At 43.6% G+C, this 20,883-nt stretch overlaps 1 protein-coding gene across 2 annotated transcripts in view; it reads right to left on the bottom strand.

The window, feature by feature from the left end:
* Positions 1-3,301: 3,301 nt before the first annotated feature.
* The window catches only part of LOC144934769 (ephrin type-A receptor 4-like), a 76,543-nt gene continuing 58,961 nt past the window's right edge, over positions 3,302-20,883 (bottom strand). For both annotated transcript variants that reach the window (XM_078860898.1, XM_078860899.1), the window contains 7 exons: positions 17,816-18,001; positions 16,177-16,238; positions 15,584-15,793; positions 13,988-14,137; positions 11,716-11,909; positions 6,508-6,666; positions 3,302-5,510 (listed from right to left, as the gene is read on the bottom strand). In XM_078860898.1, coding sequence (XP_078717024.1) covers positions 5,408-5,510; positions 6,508-6,666; positions 11,716-11,909; positions 13,988-14,137; positions 15,584-15,793; positions 16,177-16,238; positions 17,816-18,001 — 1,064 coding nt within the window. In that variant the 3' untranslated portion in view covers positions 3,302-5,407. The remainder of the gene's footprint in view (positions 5,511-6,507; positions 6,667-11,715; positions 11,910-13,987; positions 14,138-15,583; positions 15,794-16,176; positions 16,239-17,815; positions 18,002-20,883) is intronic.

Here is a 20,883-nt window from a genome sequence, read left to right on the forward strand (position 1 = left end):
CTCCAATGCCAAACTGGCCAATCATCCTCTTGTATGTGAAGCTATTACAGCTTCACTATAAAGTCAACTATTATGATGTTACAACGTGTTTGACCCTCGTATAGAAGTTGGTTACTGTTCGCCATTCATTGTTTTAAGTCTTCATCTTCATAGTCAGAGGTTATATTTGCATTTTCTTACATTTGTAGTGGCTTCAGAGCGTTAACGATAGCTGGGCAAATCTAACCAATGTACTCTACCTAATTACAAACCTTTATGTATGATTCCCATAAATACGACCGATGTATGTCCAACTTCTTTCGCACCTTATGTAGCCAACCGTACTAATCGGAGGTGCGGGCACAAATCCCGCTCCTCCATTATCTCTCCGTCCCTTCCATCGGTTCATGAACAACACATTCCTGCCATGGTTTTCTTTCTCTGGTCAGTATGACTGCTTTGCTCAATTTCAACTATTGTTTTTTTCTCCCTCCCTCTCTCTCTCTCAAGATCGTTTACTAGAGCCATCTATCACCTCCTGCTGAATTCTCCTACTCCCGTTTCCTTCCTGTATTGTGTGCATCGTCAAGAACCACTGCGGGTCTCCTTTCCGTGACTTTTGTCTCGTGAGGTTGTGTTCACAATGAAACATTTTCTCGAATTGTCGTCTTTCAGTCTCTGATGTGTTCGTACTCTGAGCATCCTTCTCAGACACTTCATCTTGGCCACTAAGTTCATTCTTTCATCGGGCCTCCTTGCCGCCCACTACCCTGCATGATACAGCAACAGTGGCCACCACCCTGCGTGTTGTAGCAACAGTGACCACTACCCTGCATGATACAGCAACAGAGACCACTACCCTGCTTGATACAGCAACAGAGACCACCACCCTGCATGATACAGCAACAGAGACCACCACCCTGCGTGATACAGCAACAGAGACCACCACCCTGCATGATACAGCAACAGAGACCACCACCCTGCATGATACAGCAACAGAGACCACCACCCTGCGTGATACAGCAACAGAGACCACCACCCTGCATGATACAGCAACAGAGACCACCACCCTGCATGATACAGCAACAGAGACCACCACCCTGCATGATACAGCAACAGGGACCACCACCCTGCATGATACAGCAACAGTGACCACCACCCTGCATGATACAGCAACAGAGACCACCACCCTGCATGATACAGCAACAGAGACCACCACCCTGCATGATACAGCAACAGAGACCACCACCCTGCATGATACAGCAACAGAGACCACCACCCTGCATGATACAGCAACAGTGACCACCACCCTGCATGATACAGCAACAGTGACCACCACCCTGCATGATACAGCAACAGTGACCACCACCCTGCGTGATACAGCAACAGTGACCACCACCCTGCGTGATACAGCAACAGTGACCACCACCCTGCATGATACAGCAACAGTGACCACCACCCTGCATGATACAGCAACAGAGACCACCACCCTGCTTGATACAGCAACAGTGACCACCACCCTGCATGATACAGCAACAGAGACCACCACCCTGCATGATACAGCAACAGTGACCACCACCCTGCATGATACAGCAACAGTGACCACCACCCTGCATGATACAGCAACAGAGACCACCACCCTGCATGATACAGCAACAGTGACCACCACCCTGCATGATACAGCAACAGAGACCACCACCCTGCATGATACAGCAACAGTGACCACCACCCTGCATGATACAGCAACAGTGACCACCACCCTGCATGATACAGCAACAGAGACCACCACCCTGCTTGATACAGCAACAGTGACCACCACCCTGCATGATACAGCAACAGAGACCACCACCCTGCGTGATGTAGCAGCAGTGCAACTACCCTCGACTCCTGCACCTCGACCTTGGTACTCATCGAGAAAAAAAATCATCCATTAGAATTTTTAAAGCCATTTCAAATGGATAACATCATCTCATTTCCTTTACAGGCACAGGATGGAGTACAAAATAATAACCCTACATATTTCAGATGCCCGGAAAATATAGCTAAAACGAGTGTACAACTGTAAATATCGTGATTTGAAGCTTTCGTGACTGCAAGAATCCATTCTCTTTGGTTCTTTCGGTCAAGTCACGTAGGTATAAGCAGTTCCACTACTGGATTATATTCTTTCCGCCTGAGGACGACCGCTTGTGTTGCGATCGAAACGTCGTGATATGTTATTTTTTATACCTACGTGACTTTACCGAAAGAACCAAAGAGTATGTACATATTGTGTTGTCTGAATCTGCCTGCATACTCCGATGGATGAGTGAAGAAATCCTCTCGCAGACACCACCATTCATGGTACAGTGGTTGGGATATCATTACGAGTTTAATGAGAGGCCGTTTTTTAACTGCCCGTGTGAATATGCATAGCCTCAGTTTCAAACATCGACATTGTACGACTTTCATTTGCTGCTGCTGCTACTTTGTGCAGCTCGTTCTCCAAAGATGCCCTCTCCTCACAAGATGACAGAATGTCTTTGATATTAAGTAATGTTTTATTTATTTATGCTCAAGAGAGCTGCACGTCGGGAAGCCACGAGCAATAAGATTATTTAATGCTGACATCTCCATTACAGAGCGGTTCTACACGAGGGGAAAAAAGAAGCGATCGTGTCTGCAGTTGTACGGACAAATCGATGGCAGCACTGTGATAGTGCATTACAATTTATTATCACCCTCTTCGCTTTTCTCACAAATAATTAACTTCATGGTAATTAAAGCTGCAATTATCTGGATGGTTATGGACGTGTCTGGCTTTTTGAAGATGAAGGCGTCGTATTTTTTGTTGAAATGTTGTACGTATGTAATGTATGTTGAACTTATTTCGCACCGTACGTAGCCAACCGTGCTAATCGGAGATGAATGTCATTCAGAATTGACCAAAAAAATCACCAAGGCCAATGAGGTCTAAACCAATGTATTGCCTGCTGATAAATAGTACGGAAACTTCAGTGTAATTCACGTAATGGCGTGGGCATTTTTTGGTGAACTTTTGACAATGCACATAAAATAATATATTTTGTTCGTTTACACGAACGGCATAGTCGAAACTGCTTTAAGAATTTCGATTTAAAGCTTTCGTGACTGCAGGGATTCATCTTATTGGTTCTTTCGGTAAAGTCACGTAGAAGGGAAGTAATAAAATAATAAAAATAAAACATAATAAAATAAAATAATATAATAATAATAATGCTTTAAGAATAATGTTTTAAAGCACGAGCAATATAAGAAAAACATTCCCGTTGCACACAAAAAAGCACACGCAAGGAAACAACTATTCATTATAGTGTTTTATTTTAAAAGCAAAAAAAAGCAAGAAGCTGTCATTTAGACTAATTTTAAGCTTTAAATTAATTTCGAAATCCTTTTGAAAAATGTGAATTGAGCATAAAAAAATTTAATAAAACTGTGAAAGTAACATTGTCCTTGATTAAACGCGTAATCACGTGACACATTATAAATTATATTCGCCGATGATGTCATTCCCAAAGGGACATTTCATTTTCTCAAAACGCCCAAAATTCTGATCATTTGAAATTATATGGACCTTGGGATTTTTTTTCTTCTAAACTTGAATTTATGCCACCAAAGCAGTCAAGAGTTTTGCCAGGATTGTTTTTTTTTCTCTTTCTCCGTTAGGCAACTGCACCTGCCAATCGAGGTGGTCTCAAAGTGTTGCCACCAAGACCACATTTGTGTTCACACCTGCAGCAGCTCCCTTCGTTCTTTCGAGCTCCTGTATTGCCAGGAGTCACTCAGGGTATCTCACAGCCCACATTTAATTTCCACTGGCTGTGCTTAAAAAGCCTGAGGGGCTAAAGAGCAATGTTTTAAAGGGTTATATATATATATGTTGGTATATATATTCACAAATGCAAAAAAAACGGTTGATACTGCATATTAAATTCTGATATTTTTTTGCCGTTTGACAAAAAGTTTTTCTTATTTATTTTTGCATGAATCACTGACGTACAAAGTGCCAATTGTAAACACCGAATGCAGACGTGGAGCGAACGCCGAGTCATTTCGTAGATTAGGGCTGTGATTTATTTACTTATGTACAAATGCGTGAGATTACGTTGTCAAATACTTGGCGCGGCCGCTAAGTGCCGAGAGAGTAATCTCGTAGCGGCAATCGGTCGTAACGATGCCGGCTCACGCCGAGTAAAATATACACGCAGATGAGCACTCCACGAATCTGGCAGAATTCGCCGTGCGTCGCCCTACTGCTATGCAGAAATTAAAAATGGCTACAATGTCACCGTCTTCGTGTGCCACATACACACAACCAGGGACAGGCCCTTTGAGCGTAAAAAAAACAAAAGAAAGCCAGGCCGAGGCTGGCCTTTGCCGCTGTGTATTCTCCAAAAGCTCTGGTAGTTTATCCGGGCCTTTGTGTTTTCATCAAACACCAAAACCAGAACAGATTGTCAAACACAATGCTTCTCTCCTCTTTCTGAGCGGCCCTTCATATTTACGGTGTTCACAGATCATGTATCCATTCCTACAGCGGATAAATCAAATGATGTGACATTTAATATGTAGAATAAAACAAAACATGCAAATACGAAGTACGTTTTTCTTCCTCCAGTATATCAATGTAACAATAAGTACACGACGAAGGCGATCCAGGTCTAGGTTTACATTTAGGATTAAGCAATAAACATAAATGTGCTGGAAAATAATTATCGAAAACTGACGGTCGCATGTAAGGACAATCAACGTTTCATGTGGCAAATGGCAAATAAATACACGTACATGAAATAATTTAAATAAATACACGAAACATGTGCTAGATCCTACTGCCAAGTTCTCCATTACCCAAAGCTTGCAAGAGGGGGGAAAAATGTAACCTGCCAGATGTGTTGTCTGCAACAAACCGAAAAAATATCGCCAAGCACACTTTCATAAGTTTTTGATAAAATGTTTTTTTGGTTGTTTTTTTTGTTGCAAATTTAATATACACGTAATAGATACTAGAAAAATATCAAATATTTATTGTAAACATGTAAAGGTCAGTAACTGATTGATAAAATTACTGATATTATTTTAGTTTTTTACATAAGTGCACTTCATATTAAGACGTTGAAAAGCACTTCATATCAAAGAAAAGCTTATGTTACACCTTGGGAAGCAATCACTTTCTGCAAAATAATGTTGAGCGATAACAAAAAAATCCATATCCTTTTTTTCCCACTAGAAACTTGTTTTCACCGTCATAGAACAACACACTGCGCGATATTTCAATGTCTCACTCGCTGGACACAATCTCCTTTTGCTGCTTTTGACGCACGTTCCTTTCCTCGGCCGTTGCGATGTGCTCCCCCTGGAAGTGACATTTCAATAGGCGTGCTCGTTGGTTTTCCTGGGTTTGGCCACGTGCTCACGTCCTCACGCCGTTGGCGAGCTGCGATCGCAGTGTCTGAATGCTGGTCATGATCCTCTTCTGATGCCCGGCCAGCGTCACGTTCACTTTCTGCAGGTCTCTGTGAAAGGCACACCGAGTGTCGCGGGTTACACACAATGCAACGTCAAGACTACATCTCTCCTATGTGTTTTCAGGCAGGTGTTGTCGTCGCTACTGTGGTGCTATGATGTCCCAAGTTTCACTCCATGTGCTGCGAACGTCTTCCGAAGCTCAATTCAGTTCGGCACGTGAAAATAAATGTCAGCGACTGTGTCATGGTATGACCCGAAAACCCGTTGGAGTCATACAGCACAACTGCAAATACCCATGCAATAATACAACATACAACAACTTGCCAACACAATGAACACATTTTTGCATGTAGATAGATGTACATGTTTTGTTACCGATCTAATATAATGGTTTGCACTTGATTATTTTTTAAGAAAAAATATCCTTACTTTGCTTATTAATCTGTATTTGTTTCATGTTATCCCTTCTCTTATGTAAAAGAGATGCTTGGCTCAGTGAACTCTCACAAGGTTACATCCGTAAATTTATCAACATTAACGCTTAACCATGTCGTTGTAAATTCAAATTTTTCCAAAAAGGCGTTTAATTACTTTAACGAAACAAAGAGACCAAGACCACATAGATTCATAATAATAATACAAATATCACAACTTTTAGTGGGCTCTTCGAAACCCTAGCTTGTAAATGTTTTACTTTGCAAAGGCATTAAACAGAGATGAGTAATGCATGTGGGTGTGGGTGGTCGTGTAGCTGTCAGTGCACTGTGCTACAAACCCAGCGACAAGAGTTCATTACCGCTCATGGCCAACACCAATGACGAGTATCTGCACAGGTCCTGGGCCTCCCCTAGGTCGACTCAGCCTCAAATGAGTACCTGGTGCAGTGTGTAAACATCGCCACTAGGGAGCCAAATTGCGTGACGTACCGGCCTTCATAGGTGCTTGTTAACAGTACTTGCCCCAAAAGCCTGGTAAGGCTATACAGGGGTTATTTTGTCTTGTTTGGTGGTGGTGGTGGTGTCATTTGGCAGTGCCAACCCTTACTCTGGTGTCATCTGTGCGACGGCAGGCCACGACACCAAGCCGGCGTTGGTGAAGTTCTCCTTGTAGCGTCCCATCTTGATGTCATCCAGCCACTCCCCCACCGAGCAGAACATCGTGTACTCCGGAGCCTTCCTCTCCAGCAACGGGTTCGACAGCCTCCTGAAAAAAGTAAAAAATATAAAACGTAACCGTGAGACAAAGTGTACTTTCAGTGCAACTCAATTAACCCGGTCCGACGAGAGATAAAGACTTCACTTCTCATTAAAACAGGGCTTTTATTTAATGTTGCTTCATCCACGGAGGGATTTGCGCAGATAAATTAACTTGTGGTTTGCACAGGGAAATTGATGGACTCAACAAAGGTCACGATAAGAAAGTTTTAAAAAGGCATTTGGAGAGGCGATATCATGCAGTGGGTTGCACACCGCACTGTGAACCCAGTAACCCGAGTTTGATTTCCAGCAATGCCTCTCAGTGGCGAGTGATATCTGACCTGGGCCAAGGTCAACCTTTCATCAACCCAAGGTGACCAGTGTGGAGAAGTATGATCAAGCAACTTTAAGACAAACACAACATGGTGGAATTCATCATCCAACAGTGGATTCACAAAGAGCTATAAATAAATCCTTGAAACACGGAAGACATTCACTACTCTAAATGTAACCAGCTCTCACCTTTTAAAATGTCTCATCTGGTAAGTTCAACGTGTGAAAACTATCACACAAGATGCTCCAGTTTTACAAATTTGTGAAAATATCGTCGTTGTTTTTTTTCCCGTAAGTATTTTATTGGAACAAAAAAAAGATATTGCTGTTTTTGAAATGAACATGCAAAAAGGTTCGGGGAGATGTTTTACCACTCAGTAGTCTGTTTTAGTTTCTCCCCAGAGCTGTCACTTCATTGGTCTTGAGTTGTTTACGGCAATGTGTGCAGGTGCTGTTCATCTACCAATCAACACGGTGACCTTCTCTCCTGCTGCTGTTGCTGCTGCTCAGCACGCAAAGCCCCGAGACCTGCCTTGTCTCATGCCTGGGTCTGTGCCGCCCCTCCGGGGTCGCCTTAACCACCAGGCCTGTGTTGTCTACAACAGCAAGCGTGCCCGCGGGGGCTGATCATTGAGCAGGCAATTGAGTGATGGATGGCTTTCCGTTGAGTGCGCAGTAAATCTAGTGCCATCTCGAATGGGCCGTTTGAAAATCCCAACCTGACGCTTTCGTTTACACGCTTTATATACGAATAATAAAAGAGCAGCTTGTACTGTGAACGAATATTGCAAAAAATAATATTATTAATGAATGAACGGTTGTGCGGAGCGGTGGTGCAGTTTTGAGCGCACTTTGCTACCATGTGAGCTCAGTTTGATTCTCAGTGGCGGCTATAACATCGATGGCAAGGTGATGTATGAACCAGTCCTGGAACCCCCACTAACTCAAGCACTGACCAACGTGGTGAAGTACGGTCAATGTGTTGTGAACTATGTTGTGTACAAAGGACTGGAAAATTTTAATTTCAATTTTTAATCAATCTTTTATCCTGTTTGTCCAAAACGTAAAACCATTATCCTCTCATCACATTGCTACTCACGTTTCTCAAATACGGATGTTCTAACATGTAGAACAGCACAATGACTGTGGCACCTTGAGTACGTAAAAGTCATGTAACGTGAGCTCTATTCACTTCGGTCATCGCCACAGGGGTAATGCTAAGAGACCCTGACACTTCATACATTAATCCACCGCGCTATGAAAGTACCTTCACCAGCACCACGGCTAAATAGTTATAAATTGTCACGATTCAAGGTCACAATTTGCTTCACAAATGAATATTTTTTCGTTTGATTTTCATCCTCCCATTTATATTATTTCTTTACTCTTTGGTTCTTTCGGTAAAGTCACGTTGCGATCGAAACGTCGTGATTTGTTTTATTTTATTTTATTTCTACGTTGCGATCCAAACGTCGTGATTTGTTTTATTTTATTTTATTTCTACCTGCATTACTTTACCGAAAGAACCAAAGAGTATGGATTCCTGCAGTCACGAAAGCTTCAAATCAAGATGACTATTTCTTTGTTTGTCGTATGTCTGTTTGTACAGTTTTGCTCACTCCATATGCGCTTGTTTAAATGTATACCACGAGTATATACAAAATGTAATGAATTCTTAACGTGAGCCTGAGAATGCATTTTTGTCACTCAGGCAGTGCAAATGTTAAATGCCTTGTATATGCGGCAAATTATTTACCACAATTGCGGGTGTCCCGCTCATAACTGACTCTGCAAAGGCAGGCTATTACCCATTGCTCAACCCACCTTAATTATATTTATTTTGGCCTTTCCTTCTGCCAATGATCAAAGGTTCAATATGGCACAAGATACGCATCGCGTGCAAGGAAGCTGTTAACACGGATGGGGTGCTATAAGGTAATATCAACAAATTCCATCGCACTTTGCGCCTGTGCCGGTTTCCACGTGGTTAAGGAAATAAACCTTTGGAACAATAATGCAGTGCTTGCAGCAACACATGCTTTGTACACACTATGATGGCACGCTATCAATAAAAAAAAACTTTAAAAAAATCTACCATCATGATTTTTAAGAAAACACATCTTTTTTTAAACCCATATAAAGATTGACGAATCAGTAGTGGAATGTCTATTATCTCTGGCACATTCTGGCCAATTTGTTTAATAAGTTAAGGACTAATGAATAATGCAATTCAGGTCAATATTTATTCAAACAGTCTTAAAGCAGTGCAGACTGATTTAAAATTCTGCAGCGAAAAGACTAAAACTTTAGGAATACTTTTTTTGTTATACTCCATACTTTGCCAAAAAAAATTAATCTTGTATATCTTTTAAATTGCAGAACTGTTTTGCCATTCGTTCCAATTCTGACACTTTCAGAGCTGCAGTTATTGTGACCAAATTCATAACAGACTCACCCACATCTATTTGAACCAGAAACAATGATCTTATCCTACGAGATAATAATAGTGGGGACCGTGATGACGGTCATTGTACATAATGAATGGTGGTGCGGTGGGTGACGAAAATGGATGATGGATAGCCGTTAAAGAGCGACGCAATTCTAAATCTGGGCTCTGAGAAATGCAACCAAGGGTAACCAACACCGGTGAGTGCCACAGCAGGGCACAAAAACAGGTTCGGCAAATCGAGCGTGATAATAAACCCCACTCGCCTCGGAACCTTATTCACCACATACCCACCGTGCCCTTCACCTTCAAGTTAATGTCAGTAGGTAAGGTCACTAGAGGACTGGATGCTCTTTTCTCACAATGCCATTCAGCCTGGCCCCTGTCTGCCGAACCCTATCCGCCCCCTTAAACACTTGCCCACACACTCGCAAGGCGGGGAGCGGTGGGGGAGATCGCCTTGTTTATTGCGCCACGGCCTCGGTGAGTATTAACGAGGGTCATCACGAGGCACTTAACGGCTTGCGGGGCTGGCCGTACCTTGTGTTCCACTTTGGTATTCTTAGGTTTTTTCGGGAAAGTCACGTAGGTAAAAAATTAAAATTAAAATTAATAAAAGTTAAATAAAAATTAAATAAAAATCACGACGTTTCGGAGTTTCTCTTACTTGATACAGCTATCGTGCTGTGACGGTTCCACCTGAAGATGGAAGCTTGTGTTGCCTCCGAAACGTCGTGATTTTTATTTTATTTTTATTTTACTTTTATTAATTTAATTTTAATTTTTTACCTACGTGACTTTACCGAAAAAACCTAAGAATATGAATCCTTGCAGTCACGAAAGCTTCAAATCTAGAATTTGAACTTTGATAGTTGATCGGGGATGACTATTTTTGTTCATGCATTACTACCTTTACAGAGCCTGCATTGCATGTGGCACATATTTGCAAACTCGGTGACACAAACATGATGAAAGAAGACGATGAATATAACTTCATGAAATAAATAAAAATAATAATAACTTACAGCCCTTAGTCCATCCACTGCCAAATGAAGGCCTCCTTCTACGAAATAACTTACCAATAAATAAATTAGTTTGAATCAATATCAATCTACATTGACACAAATTGTTGCGTGTATGTTTTTACATAATATACGCGTATTGACTACACCGCAAAACAATTTGTATTATGCTGTTGGATATAAAGCACGTGAAAACCTGGCCAATGATGATGATGAAAAATAGGCTTGGGAGGCACGTATGAAGAGAGTAACAGGCAGCCCTGCAGGTGCATTCCCTTTGAGTGGGGGAGACTGCTGATGGGAGGTGAAGTTGCTGCCGCAGAAAGTAGCGCTGGTTGCTCAGCAGGGAGTGCTCTCACACGTAGGCGAGCATTCAATCAAAGCCCCAGCTGGAAGCCAAGGGGCACGATGCTGCAGATTGTGCTGTCTTGTGGTCCAGACATTAAACTCAAATCCAGTCTGCGCCGAGGACATTAAACACCGCAAATCTTTCAGCAAAAAGAGCACGGCTGTTAACCCCCTTGTCCTGACTAAAAAAAAATGTCAAAAACTCGCCGGGCCGAATCCTCCGAGTGAGCCAATTCTCAAAGTCAAGCTTTTAAAAATTCTCCCGTCAATGTTAAATATTTGTGTTGCACGTCTCTGCAAAAGGACGTGCACACATTCTCGATGGGAAATTATTCTTAACACGGCCTGTCCAAATCGCTCGTCTACTGCTACTGCCATGGTTACTGTTGCCGTGAACGCCACTCGTTGATGCCTCCACGTGTGTTGAGGACCCGGTCTATCAGACGAGGCTGCTACGTCTCATCCGTACTCTGTTCAACCACCACACTGCGGGTCAAAACAATTCCCCCTCTGATTATTATTCCCTCACACTGCGCCATTTTGGAATTCCCTCCCATCACCTCTGTTCCCAAATCCTATAATTTTGCTCAATTAAACAAACGCGTTAACTCTTATCTATTACAACTTTAATAGTGCTTAACATGTGGGTTTGTTGGGGCCAATATTATGATTCACAGTTGATTTTTTTGGGTGAAGCCAGCCCAAATAAATGTCGTTAAGACCCCACCACCATCCGACATGGCCAAACTATTTGGCCGGGTAACCACGTGGCCTAATCCAAGGAACGACGATTAATTTTAACAGCGCTTGGCATTCTGGGGCCATTGGGCTTGTGCGCAGTGACTGTAGTCTAATAAATGAAAAAATAAACCCACGAGAGAGAAAAAAAAGATGCGGTGCGACTCACTCGCTGCCAGGCTGTGCAACGGCGTGCAGGCTGGCGGGGTTCTGCAGGAGCTTGTCCAGGTAGGCGAGGATCTGCGCGAAGTTGGGCCTCTCTGTGCGCTCCTTCTGCCAGCAGTCGAGCATGAGCTGGTGCAGCGCCGGCGGGCAGTCCATGGGCTCAGGCAGCCGATATCCCTCCTCGATCGACTGGATCACCTGCACGGCACAGCCGTCATCCCGTCGTTATTGCCCCTGGCTCTTTGCCTGGTCGGCACACCGAGTGCGGGTAAGTCATCAGCATCATCACCACCAGGATGTGTGGCTCACCGATATTCCAAGTTCTTTCTTTGCATTGGACTATTGTTATTCTTAGGTTTTTTCGGTAAAGTCACGTAGGTAAAAAATAAAAATTAAAATTAATAAAAGTAAAATAAAAATAAAATAAAAATCACGACGTTTCGGAGGCAACACAAGCGTCCGTCTTCAGGTGGAACCGTCACAGCACGATAGCTGTATCAAGTACTTGAGCACTTGATACAGCTATCGTGCTGAAACGTCGTGATTTTTATTTTATTTTACTTTTATTAATTTTAATTTTTTACCTACATAACTTTACCGAAAAAAACCTAAGAATATGAATTCTTGCAGTCACGAAAGCTTCAAATCTAGAATTAATTGACTATTGTACTTGCTCCCTTTCACCGATTTATTTTCACGTTAATTCGGTAACGAAGCCATTTGGAAACCTCAAAAAGCAGCAAACAAAAATGCCCAAGCATGGCTTGCAGAAGATATTTCAAAGGACTTTCACCCCTGCAAAATCCTTCAAGTGGCCTTTTTATCCTTTACACAGTAGAAGGCATACATTTCTATGCACCCTGCTCTGAGATTGCTTGTAGCTTGATGTCCAAACCGTTATTTTGAACTCTCAGAGCAGGAAATTAACCAAATCAAGTGCAAAACAATCGAATTTAATGATCGTCATTTTTTTTTTGCGCGTAGTTACCGGTGATCCAACCGAGACAATCGATTCGCTACGCTTGAGAAACCAGTTTAATCACGGCCAACCGTCCAGATTCAAATCCAGGACCTCGACGGTGCTGGTTCATTGCCCTGTCCCACGAGCCATATTATTGTGTGCCCCACGTAACAGTGCATCACCTGGTTTGCAAGTAAATGTGGGAGACTGGCAGATGTGGAACGATGTACCAAGGGTGGGCTGTGAGGCATGGCAGCCTCTGTTTTTCCCCAACAGCTGGCAATGCATGCGTGAAATTTCTGAGCTTTTGTTATAGAGATGTGCAGCACTTCTTAGTTGACATTCTTTGTTATTCGGTCCACGGCGCTGCAGCTTACGTGAGCCATCACTCTCCCCCCCGTTTCTCACCGCTCCTTCGCGCGCGAGTACAGCGCAACGCTGACGTACGGCTCCACTGCAGCGATGTTATCAGACCCGTAGTTCTGCCTTACACCTGGGTATATGAGTATTTTCAGGCCGTCTTCATAAAGGTTTTAACATGCGAGTGCGTAGAGACGTGCAATTTTACAGGACGAAAAAAATCCACATTTTGTTAGATTTTTTCCACAGTTAAATTAAATATACACTTTGTAAAGATGCATGATTAAGAAGTACACACATTGAATTATGCACATATTTATTTTCACTATGCCCAGGTTATGTGTGGCTCCAAAGTAAATGTGATGCTTTAATAGCTTAACTTACAATTCTAACTTCATGCAATATTCTGCATAGGTGTGCCACTTGAGAAGCATTAGTGAGTACAATTTAAGAGATTGCACATTCAAATCGATTCCATCAATCGCTGTGGGCAGGGGTGATCGGCTCATCAGCAGAGTTCTTGTATGCGGTCAAGGGACTGAGGATACTGCCGAGTGAATGTGAATTCATGAGCCCACTCGGTCATGATGTACAGACTTTTCATATCTCAAATGGGATACATCGCCGACCCAAGCCTAGTGTTTCGTATTAAAAGCTCTAGCAACAGAATTTCATATTCCAGCAGAGACAACGGACAAAATTGGCTTTTTTCGTCTCCTATTGAGCTCTGTTTCTTTGCACAATTGAGCCACTCGCCAGCGGTGAGACTCAATGAGGGTAATCCAATATTGTACACAAACTGCTGCACAGACGAATTGATCAGATTATCTGTCCTGCCAGGCTCTGATCGTGCCCAGCATGTCATCCGCAGCGGCAACTATATTAAATGAGAATCAGGTCGCTTTTGATTTTTTATTCCGCTGCCTATTTATTGCCGTTATTTATGTTCACTCACGTCCTGGTTGTTCATGTCCCAGTAGGGCCTCTCTCCGTAGGACATGACCTCCCACATGAGGACTCCAAAGCTCCACACGTCGCTGGCCGATGTGAACTTGCGGAAGGCGATGGCTTCTGGGGCCGTCCAGCGGATGGGGATCTTGCCGCCCTGCGCGCAGCCCACAAACATTCGGTGTTCTTACGAGCTTGTGACTCAACATCATAACCACCATTGGCAGCAGCAATTATCAATCCGCTGCTGGATGAAGGCCTCCCCAAGTCGTTTATATCTCTCACGGTCTCACGATGCTACAGTCCATCCAGTAGCTGCGCTTGGCTTCCTTGAGTCACCGATTAATTTCCACTGCCTTTTGATGAATAGGGTGAAAGTTAAAAGGTGCAGGTCTGCAATTGCTCGCTCACACCACTGCGAGCAGAATGGCCTCCATTAGAGGGAGCTCAGGAGGGCACCTCTAGAGGGAATTTGGCTTACTTTGCATGAGTTTTAATTAATATCAACATTTTATTGTAATTACTGTACACACAACTAATTAGTGATGTTCAACAAAAGGCAGTGGTAATGAATCAGACACTCAAGGAAGCCAAGGGCCCTCCACTCTTTGAGGTATTGTTTTGGAAGGGCATAGAGCACAGGGATGGGGATTGGGGAACGCGATATTGTTGTGTATCATTGTCTTCTAGGTGCACAAAATCATTTCTGAGATAAAAAAAAAATAGAAAATGGAGGTAAAAAAACTCCCAATCATTGTTTTTTCTTTGCCCATTTGGTGTCCTTGCATGTGGGGGGAAAAAACAAAATAACTCAAAGCCAGAGTCAAGTACGAGGGATCCGCTGCATACAAATGATGCAACTCATCTCGAAGAATGGTGACTGACAATGACCTCCTGAATTCACATCCAAGCCTCTCGGGTGGTGGGTCTCAGCAAGTCCCAGTGAATCTGCATTTTCACTCTGTGCCTCAGGCATGAGCCGCAGCAAATCTCAAATAATCTGAATCATCGCTTCACTAATTCAATTAATACGTATCATGAGTGAATCTCATCCCACGCCTCCAATTATCACGGTTGGCAACGAACGGTGCAAAAGAAGTCCAACATACATACCTTTCCGATTCTGGTGTCAATGCTTAGGAAACACGAGTGTAATTGAGTGTCAGTGATTCTGGAATCGCATTAAGTCTGAGTGAATGTGAATCTCCACTGTGAGTCTCTAGGCTGGGTGGTGATGAGTCTCAGTGAGTGAGTGTGAATCTCCACTGTGAGTCTCTAGGCTGGGTGGTGATGAGTCTCAGTGATTGAGTGTGAATCCCCACTGTGAGTCTCTGGGCTGGGTGGTGATGAGTCTCAGTGAGTGAGTGTGAATCTCCACTGTGAGTCTCTAGGCTGGGTGGTGATGAGTCTCAGTGAGTGAGTGTGAATCTCCACTGTGAGTCTCTAGGCTGGGTGGTGATGAGTCTCAGTGAGTGAGTGTGAATCTCCACTGTGAGTCTCTAGGCTGGGTGGTGATGAGTCTCAGTGAGTGAGTGTGAATCTCCACTCTGGTCCTCAGGCTGTGCGAGGAGCGTGCGGGGGGCGGGGGGGGGGAGCTGCTCACGTGGGTGGTGTAGACGGCCTGCGGATCGTCCTCCAGCCCCCGTGACAGCCCGAAGTCGGACACCTTGCACACCAGCTTGCTGTTCACCAGGACGTTGCGAGCGGCCAGGTCGCGGTGGATGTAGTTCATGTCGGACAGGTACTTCATGCCGGCCGCAATGCCCCTCAGCATGCCCACCAGCTGACCCACGCTGAACTGCCCGTCGTTACTCTGCACCGGGAGCAACACGGAGTTGGTTACTGAATAAAAATCGCTCACAAAGACCTGTGGAAAGCAGGTTTTCTCACGCAATTGAGAAAAGGAAATTTAGAATGCAGGGACGTAACCGCACACCGTAAACCACCGTGGCATGCCAGAGCTGCTCCCTTGCTCTCATATCGGACACTTGGAACATATGGTCTGGGTGGCAAGAGAAACGGCTCAGCTGCTCTTTAAGTTATTAAAACGCCCATGTAAGCGTATTCATAATGTGAAATTGCCTCCCAAAGGTGGAAAATTTAAATTCAAAATGCAATGTTGCCTAATTAATGCCGATCGTTTATTTTTAGAGCTATCATGGTTATTGTAAATAAAAATAATTTTACATCTCTTACCCGTAGAAATCCATCAAGAGAACCATTTTCCATGTACTCCGTTATGATCATCACCGGCTTGCCTGTAAAGGGACAGCAAGAGACACAGGTGCTCAGTTTAATATTGGCACATTTTGTTGAATTGAAATGAAAGCCCTTCCCCATACTAAGTAACAATTATGGGTCTGTCTGTAAGATATATCACAATGACAACCCCTATGCAGATGGCATGGCCTTTTAGAGGGCATTAGGATGGATCTGTACCAAGTGAACAGCACGTCATTCTTTGTCATGGGATAATTGTGCATTTAGGCATCCCGCTGTGCAAGCGTAAATACCCATCGTGTTGTGTCCATGTGTTTAGTTTATGTAAGGCCCACCCAGTGTATTTGTTTTGGTGTTTGTAAGTACACACATGAGCCTCCTTATTTCCCTATCTCCGTGCAGTCCAGGATGCATAAGTGTGTTGTACATGCTCGTTACGGTCTGTGCCTGCTGCTGCATGCGTGTGCCTTGTTACATGCGGGGAGCGGCAGTATAGCGGTTATCGCGCTGTGCTATACATCCGGCGACCCGAGTTTGATTTATCGCTCAAGGTCAACACTAGTGACGAATATCTGAACTGGACCTCCCCTGGGTCGACTCAGCCTCAAACGAGTACCTGGCGCGGTGTGTAAACATCGCCACCGGGGAGACAAAGGCGGTCGGGCGTGGTGCTGGTCACCCACCCCCTCATGTGCCATGCCAGCCTCTAGAGGTGCTATTCACTAACAGCACTTGCCCCAAAAGTCTGGTAAGGCTATACGGGGAATCTTTGTGTTCGTATTCTTTGTGCCATCTTACACGTGTACAGGGATTTGAGCTAAGCTCCTTAAGTGCACTACGATGCTAGACACCGAGATTCAATTCCAGCACACGCACGCCAGTTACAGTTGATATCTGAGGCTGCGCTGGGCTTCCCTACAGGTTCACCCCAGCCTAAAATAAGCACCCGGCACGATGCTCGTCCAAGCGCTGGCGGGAACAAGCGTAAAAGATCTAACCGCCATTTGTGCACTTCAGCAGCATTAATACTCATCATTAACAGCAATTATGCCAGCAGTCAATCCAGCATAAGAGTGTTTTTTTTGTTCCAATTATATTCCATTTGTGCTGTTTGAATCAGGGAATAGGAACACTGAATTTAGATTTGGAAATCTGCGGATAAATGCCTTGAAAGATGACATTATAGAAGTAATTCTGAAGTCATATCGAATCCTGTTATTTGCACTAGGGTCACACATTTCAGTATCCTATGAAGACAATTCATCACCTTTCAAAGTGCATTTTTTTTCAGCAGAAAAGCGGGAGTCAACGAACTTGAGTTAAAAAAACCTCGTGTAATAATACTTAGTCACTGATGCCCAGCCGGAGACCACCAACTCACTACGCTTGCGAACTCGGTTTAATCATCAGTGGTAGTCCAAGTTCAAACCAAGAATCTCAGTGATGCCGCCTCGCCGCTTCGACCCTTGCGCCTCCCGGCCACCTCCAAGCGTTTGCGCATCTCTCGAGTCCACGCACGAGAGTGTGATTGTGTCTCACTCGCTCACTCGCTGCGTTCATTCCCGTTTGCCCGCCCGCCCGCGCGCCCGCCCGATCGGTGCGCTCAGCGACTCACTCTTGGTGACGACCCCCTCCAGGCGGATGATGCTCGGGTGCTCAAACTGGCCCATGATGCTGGCCTCGCTCAGGAAGTCCCTGCGCTGCTTCTCGCTGTACCCGGCCTTCAGAGTCTTGATGGCCACCGGCGCCTCGGCCTGGCCCGGCACGCGCAGGCGGCCCCGGCACACGTCCCCGGACTCGCCTGCAAATGCGCCATCACCGTCAGGCTCAACAAGCTGCTGAGGAGTTTGGTCCACGTACGCTTTGCACATAGCCTCGTGCCGGACCGCCCGCTTGTTGTACGAGAGGCCCATAGGCTCTGCTCGCGTTGAAATTCACGACGGATCGAGATTTTAAATAGCTTTTTTGTTTACCATGGTTGCTGAACGTAGGTGCAAAGGCAACGAAGTTCAAAGGAGTTAGCAACAAACAGGACTGTTTGTGTTGTAATGAATGCGATTCATTAAGTTTCTGAATTCAGCAAGATTATAGGAACTCGGGAAAAGATTGGCCTCTCTTTACAACCGACAAATAGCCATCACCATCACCTGTCTCACTCATTGCCCCTCCTCTAGTATGAAATCCTAAGAAAACTGTATGATTCCATAATAATAATAAGCAAGTCTTAAAGCATCCTCTTTTGTAAAAACAAAAAGTCTGTTAAACATGTGCTACATCTCGTTGAGCTATGTAAAATCGATAGGATCTCAAAAGTTCTAAAGAACACAACAGGATAATTCATGAGGGTTTCACAACACAGCAAAGTGCTGTGGGAGGTGTGCCTTAGGCAGAATGCAGCTGCCAAGTTAAGTTTTGGGACTCCAAACCCACAGCCAGACAAGTGTACTAACTGTGCACAAAGCAACTTTAACAAAAAGCTGACGGGTTATGTTGACACAATTACTTTGGAGAAATCTGTAGGTCCATTATACATTGGTTGACACTGCAATTTGGAAATGCGTTTTTTCCATACATTACGCATAATACAGTACTACTTTTCGACATTAATTAGCCATTTCCTTCCAGTGTTCGTCCTTGTTATGAAGCTTATACTCGATACGATTCGGAGCTTGCCATTTTAGAGGCATTGATCTATACTTTTAAGACAGCGTGATCGTTCGTCGGGGTTGTGGGCACTGTGGACTCCTTGAAGATTCCTTGGCCGAGACGCTCATACATGGAGGGTTTTAAGAAATAAATCAATTGCAATAAAATATCAAGCTGCGTTGAAAAGGCCAACCTGACCGAGTCAATAGCTTATCTCACAGCCTGCGGTTGCTTTGACGCACTTTGAAGAGAACCAGCAAATGAAACAGAATTATTTTAAGCTCGAGTTGTGATATTGTAATATGATTAGTCCGTCATACACACACAAACACGTAAAGTAGACCGTAGTTTGTGACCTGGCAAGCGATCGGCAACAAATAAATACATGAAATATAAATATGCGACATATTTCACGATACGCATGTATGTTCAACTTTTTTTTTGCACTGTGCTAATCGGAGGTGTTTTACTTGACATAAGATAGGAAATGCAGCTGTGTTGGAAACTGTTTAATGTTGTACTACTATCGGGATATACATAAAAGATGACATGCATGTCTTGTATCAAATGCATGTTACGAAGTGCACATTGTAATCTGTGTGCGTGAATCCACCCTTTTACTTTTTAAATGACATTGGCAGTCTGGTCTTTCATCATACAACTACAGCGATCGTTTGCAAGACTGCTCAGCAATTCAATATACTCAGGGAATCAAAACTGCATGAGATGAGATGTAACCACTCCTAATTAGAACCTTCTGCCTTGAGCATTAATTACTTCTGGGTTTTCTTTGACAGCATACATTTTATTCGAGTTTATTTTGACAACCGTTAAAAACCATCGTTAATAACATTCACACTGAATAGCTTCAGGAGATGACACCATGATGGAACGCATACTACCAAAAGTTAACCAATATGGATTTCCACACTGCATCCTGTAAGAATATTAAAACCGACAACAAGTACGCCATCATAGTTGCAAGCTTGTCAAATTCGTAAAGAATGTTATTCGTTTCAAATCAGTAAGGATATTCTTTGAAATTATATATAAAGTCTAATTGGGACATGTTTAAAACAATGGTCATTCAGTTTATTTACAGAAAATATGCCACCAGTCTGAAACTGTTAAAGATGTTTCCTCTGATGCACACACACCCAACATCGTGGCAAGACAGGTGGCTGAATCTACTCGTAAAAAAACACGGCCTATATCGAATCGGGAGTCAAATCTGCGAATGTCAATAACTGGGAGAGGCATGATCGTTAGTGAGAATATGCTTGCGAGTATCACTGAATAGGAGGTGCAGGGTGGATGGGGCGGAGCTCAAACGCGAGAGTAATGAACACACTGAAAGCAAAAACAGATGCTCAGCGGCAATTACTTTTTGGGAGGTGAAATATTCTGCTCGAAATCTTATATTGCCTTTAGGTATTGCAGCTTGCTCGCTCATTAGTCAAAGCCATTTCACAGTCCAGCACGACGCCTCGTCGCAAAGTGAAACTTTTTAACGGGATTATTAAACCAGGTGCTGGTTTTTTTTTATTTCCACCACCCAAATGATTTGCTACAAATTTAAAGCTCAGATGTTAAACGCACTGGGGCGCGTAATTGTGCAATTACTGAGCGATTTAACGCTATATGTATTATGTTTTGCTTTTGGTCGTTAATGGCAATTAATAAACACTACATGTGTGCTCTATATGCCACTGTAAACAGAATCAAGGCTGAACGCTGAATTAATTTCTTGCATTGCGGATATTAATTGTAATATTTATCGCAATACAACGAGCAAATCTCACGGCAAAAAATAATTAAATAACTATTTTTCCAGGGACATTAGTTAATAATTGCATTCTACCCATGCCTGACTGGTAGCATTGATTGTTTTTTCTATATATAGTGGCTTTATTGTAATACAGATATGAACACGAATGGTTTCGAATGAAGGAAAGTGGTCATCAGATATTGCATTTTCTAGCTTAATTTTCATGTCCCAACCCTTCAGATGGCCAACACACCCTTCGTAGCAGGCTT

The sequence above is a fragment of the Lampetra fluviatilis genome, chromosome 11 (assembly GCF_964198595.1).
Source record: "Lampetra fluviatilis chromosome 11, kcLamFluv1.1, whole genome shotgun sequence".
NCBI lineage: Eukaryota > Metazoa > Chordata > Hyperoartia > Petromyzontiformes > Petromyzontidae > Lampetra > Lampetra fluviatilis.